Source organism: Opisthorchis viverrini (genome assembly GCF_000715545.1).
Source record: "Opisthorchis viverrini unplaced genomic scaffold opera_v5_85, whole genome shotgun sequence".
NCBI classification, from domain to species: Eukaryota; Metazoa; Platyhelminthes; class Trematoda; order Opisthorchiida; family Opisthorchiidae; genus Opisthorchis; species Opisthorchis viverrini.
Window position 1 is genome coordinate 1,136,023 of NW_008751740.1, and position 5,000 is coordinate 1,141,022.

Sequence of the window (5,000 nt, forward strand, 5' to 3'; positions counted from 1 at the left end):
ATGTTTACTTTTATGAAGGTCGTATTGGTTGAACCGTATAAATGAGAACGTGCGGACGCACACGACCACGTGCACCGGTAACGCTAGAAAACTTCCTTATTCGTTTAGCATGCACACAATTCGCGTTTAACACACGCTCAGAATAACGGAAGACCAAACTTAGGTGCATCATTCCCTATGCGTTCATCTATGGTACGTTAATTAAGCCATCGTTTTTTACTCCGCAGGCAGGATTTGAGGGGCTTTGTTAGGCGTATTCAAACTGATTGATGTGGATAGTGAAGTCTAGAAGGCCTTTTCTTCTCACTGCCGGTCCAACTAACCTTCTTTGAATAAAGTGTATGGTTTTTCTTAATTAGTGGAAGCGTTCCATCTTTCGGGGAAATTCAATAACCAAAGCGTGACAGGGTGCATAAATCTCTTTTTGACTCGCCTGATTTGAAGTCCACAAGCACACACTGAACTGCAATCATCTCAGAGAGACGAACCTTTGAATATTTATGCTGGAATAATCCAATACTTTCACTGGTTATTTTCCACTTGAAAAAGTGCAAAATTAGAATGTGACTGAAATTCGGTTGGAAAAACTGAGACTAATTTTCATCTGTGAAACACTAAAAACGGCATGGAAATAGCATTGTTATTTGCGCCAAGTTTGATGTGAATTTTGCGTCGGAACCCAACTTTGCAACCTATTTGTCAATCGTTCACCGATATGCACGCCGGTGGGGGAGAAATACTGCTTTCATCAGGCGCAAATCTGAGTGAAAGCTTCTTCGTTTTCCTTCCTTGTGGATTCAATAAATTCTTCAGACTTCGGAGGAAGCCTTGTCATGGTAAGTGCGCAGAACTTCTCTACCTTTTTATTTTCCTGGAATGATTTCCACCAAACGTCGGTCCGAAATAATGTTGAAATTAAATTGAGCCTCACGTAAGACCCGTTCGAATCCCAGATTCCTACCAGACTGTCATGGAGCTGCGCACGGGAATTTTCATGGCTATCCGAACTCGCCAATTCGAAGTAAACTCAACTGTTTTCGAGAAATACACTCGTTTGCNCACTTCACCTAAGGAGGAACAGAGGAATGGGAATAAGTGCACCTCGAAACGCAGCCGAGTTGCACAGGATTTTCTTAGGTTGAGGGTTCGGGCACAAACGACCTATCGGAACTGCATGTTTTATCGCTGGATTCATCGGTTTGTTCAATGATCCGCGCCATCACAGACGACCGATGACCTTAATTCAAAATACATATAAAATTTCTAATAAAATAAAATTACAGCCACCAACTTTCTCGACAGATGAGGAGAAGATTCGTGGAGGGGTCAAATTAGGAAACCCTTTTCTTCAAGTTCTTTGGACCCATCGTTTTTTACCTCCATCACTTTTTATTGCGTTTTCTGAAGAATATACCGATCAAAAGAATAAATTGCCTTTCGTGGACGCTTTAGTGCTGTGAAATGTAGGTCTGTGGCTCCGAAGTGCTGTCGCAGGAGTTCAGCACTGCAAGGAATCTGACGGCTTCTGAGTGAGTTTCTAAAGGAGCGTTAACTCTCGCTTACACCTCTGTGTGAAGCAGCCTAAACTTCTTGATGACCGTTACAATGCAGCCTATTCTGTTTGAAAACGTGCCCTTTCTGTTTATCACCGCGCGTTCTAGGTCGTCGTTGTCATCGAAGGTCCTCCGAGATATTGTTCTTTCATCAGAAAACGATCCTTTGCGTCCAATCCCAAACTTTTCAGCGTCCAAGAACTTGAACACTGCGACCAGCATCATGAGTAAACTCATATTAGCAACAGATTTTTGGAGGGTAGGCTGAGAGCAGATGGTCAATGGTAAGTCTTAGTCTCCAAAAAGCTCAACAATGGGATATAAATAAATTCATCATTCGCCGGAAGAACTAAACACTTGCACGTAGTACGACTTAAAGGGTGAATGAACACACGTTCATTCAGTTGACCAGTACGGAATATGTAGTTAAAAAAGGAACGAACACGTTCAAATCTTGTGAAATGGATATGGAGGGCTGCAACCCTCAAAATAATGCACGAATGACATTCAACAGGAACTGCATTATCTCATGCACAGCAAGAGAGGAAAAACAAACGGAAGAGTAAAACGTCCGACGAAACGGGTGCCCCTTCCCCACGGTCATCTATCGGCAGACAATTCAGCGTGTCAGCAGAACGTGATACCGTTCAGTAATACGTTGTTGTATTTGAACGGCGGGATTACGCAGCCCGAAGATACTCTAACTCAGTTTAACCGACATAATCACAATAAAAACAGGGTGGGAAAATATATATACAGCAATAAATAAACCAAAGAGATTTATATGAACGGAGATGTCAATCAGACCTGCAACTACAACAGGTCCTACGTAATCTTTGTCTAAACTCTGTGACCTTCCAGATACCGAAAAATTACACCTGTGTCAGTGCTCCCATACTTTACAGCCTCCACGGAGTGACCAAACTCGAGAATATAATTCACGCTTTCTGAACCGGTAACGAATTTGTCTCTTGTGGTCTTCCATTATAACGTTACGTATTTTGTCAATTGCATAATCGTTTTTTGTTTGAATAAGAAAAACTGCATAAGCGCGCACTTAAACTGTTTCACACAATACAAACATGGTCACTTGCTTCGACTCTCTCTTCTGATTTTACTCTCACTTGCAGCGGTCATTCGCGAGTCTCATGTGCTAGCTCTGGTATCAAAACACTTCAGACTATCTTCGGAACCTATTATATGTGGGAACTGTTCAGAAGAAGATCCCTGAACAACTACGATTGGATTATTATTTATTATTAGTGAGTCTGTTCCACTTGACCTCTTTATTATTGCATACCCAATCTAGCGTTGTTATTTCTATTCCTTTGCTACGCACTCCTGGTAAAGTAACTTATTGGGTAGGCAGACCACTACATTCTCCGCCGCACTACTTCCACCGGTCGACGATCATTCTCAGCAATGAGAGACTAGAGCAAAGAGTTAGCGGATGATGACTCAGTTTGAGAGAACCGGACTTCGCGCACTACATGAAACTTGAGTCCGCTATGTATGCAAACAAAACAGTTTCAAAGATGACTTTAACCAGGACTTTCCTGGCTTTCAGAAAGCTAAAATGTATTTGGCTTGTATGCATCTAAGGAATCAGTGGTTACAACGCTGCGAATCTGGCGCGCCTCTGGCCATCGTTGGATTCGTCTACTGGAAGGACTAAACCAAAATTCTGTCACTGTGATATCATTTTACAATTCCAGGAAAAGGTCGCCCGAACAGGGGCTCGAACCCTGGACCCTCAGATTAAAAGTCTGATGCTCTACCGACTGAGCTATCCGGGCCGTCGGGGTGTACGTATATTTACTTTTATGAAGGTCGTATTCCGTATAAATGAGAACGTGCGGACGCACACGCCATACGACCACGTGCACCGGTAACGCTAGAAGACTTCCTTATTCGTTTAGCATGCACACAATTCGCGTTTAACACACGCTCAGAATAACGGAAGACCAAACTTAGGTGCATCATTCCCTATGCGTTCATCTATGGTACGTTAATTAAGCCATCGTTTTTTACTCCGCAGGCAGGATTTGAGGGGCTTTGTTAGGCGTATTCAAACTGATTGATGTGGATAGTGAAGTCTAGAAGGCCTTTTCTTCTCACTGCCGGTCCAACTAACCTTTGAATAAAGTGTATGGTTTTTGTTAATTAGTGGAAGCGTTCCATCTTTCGGGGAAATTCAATAACCAAAGCGTGACAGGGTGCATAAATCTCTTTTTGACTCGCCTGATTTGAAGTCCACAAGCACACACTGAACTGCAATCATCTCAGAGAGACGAACCTTTGAATATTTATGCTGGAATAATCCAATACTTTCACTGGTTATTTTCCACTTGAAAAACTGCAAAATTAGAATGTGACTGAAATTCGGTTGGAAAAACTGAGACTAATTTTCATCTGTGAAACACTAAAAACGGCATGGAAATAGCATTGTTATTTGCGCCAAGTTTGATGTGAATTTTGCGTCGGAACCCAACTTTGCAACCTATTTGTCAATCGTTCACCGATATGCACGCCGGTGGGGGAGAAATACTGCTTTCATCAGGCGCAAATCTGAGTGAAAGCTTCTTCGTTTTCCTTCCTTGTGGATTCAATAAATTCTTCAGACTTCGGAGGAAGCCTTGTCATGGTAAGTGCGCAGAACTTCTCTGCCTTTTTATTTTCCTGGAATGATTTCCACCAAACGTCGGTCCGAAATAATGTTGAAATTAAATTGAGCCTCACGTAAGACCCGTTCGAATCCCAGATTCCTACCAGACTGTCATGGAGCTGCGCACGGGAATTTTCATGGCTATCCGAACTCGCCAATTCGAAGTAAACTCAACTGCTTTCGAGAAATACACTCGTTTGCAAATCAATTTGGTTTCCACGGGAGATTCAATTGAATCTCTCAGTTGGAGGACATCATAAACGAGAGATTCGATTGAGTCTCCCGTGAAAACCAAATTGATTTGCAAATGAGTGTATTTCTTCAATTTGGGTTCAAGTAGAACATAAGGTTGACGGAGACTCGGGGACTGCGCCTATCTGAGGAGCCCCAAGAAGGGCGAAACCGGTCGTGGGCTGTCGAAGAGTTTTCAGCAACCTTGTGAGTAGTTTCTTTTATGAAAATAAACCCAACTGTCTTCAGTAAGACTTTACTTGATCACCTTGATTCAGTTAGGTTTTTCTCCCCGAATCTGGTTATTTTGTGAGTAGTTTGTCAAGTCTTTGTTGGCAAGATTTGGCTCTAAGAAGGGACTTTCGATCTACAGTGCCAATCGTTTACGAGGGCCTACAAGTGCAGTGCCTAGCCAAGATTTCATTAGCCAGTATCGTTACGCGGTTACCTTTTGTTGGGTAGATGCCCTTTCCTGAGCACTCAGCCTGAGAAGATACTGTTGTTTGCCATGCATCCTTCGAAAACGACACAGGGTTCTCTTTAGCGACTCC

At 42.7% G+C, this 5,000-nt stretch overlaps 1 protein-coding gene across 1 annotated transcript in view; it reads right to left on the reverse strand.

Annotated features, from left to right (window-relative positions):
- Positions 1-4,318: 4,318 nt before the first annotated feature.
- The window catches only part of T265_04841 (hypothetical protein), a gene marked incomplete at both ends in the record, with an annotated part of 9,532 nt that continues 8,850 nt past the window's right edge, over positions 4,319-5,000 (reverse strand). Inside the window, one exon of the mRNA XM_009169687.1 lies at positions 4,319-4,591. Within this exon, the coding sequence (XP_009167951.1) occupies positions 4,319-4,591 (273 nt within the window). The remainder of the gene's footprint in view (positions 4,592-5,000) is intronic.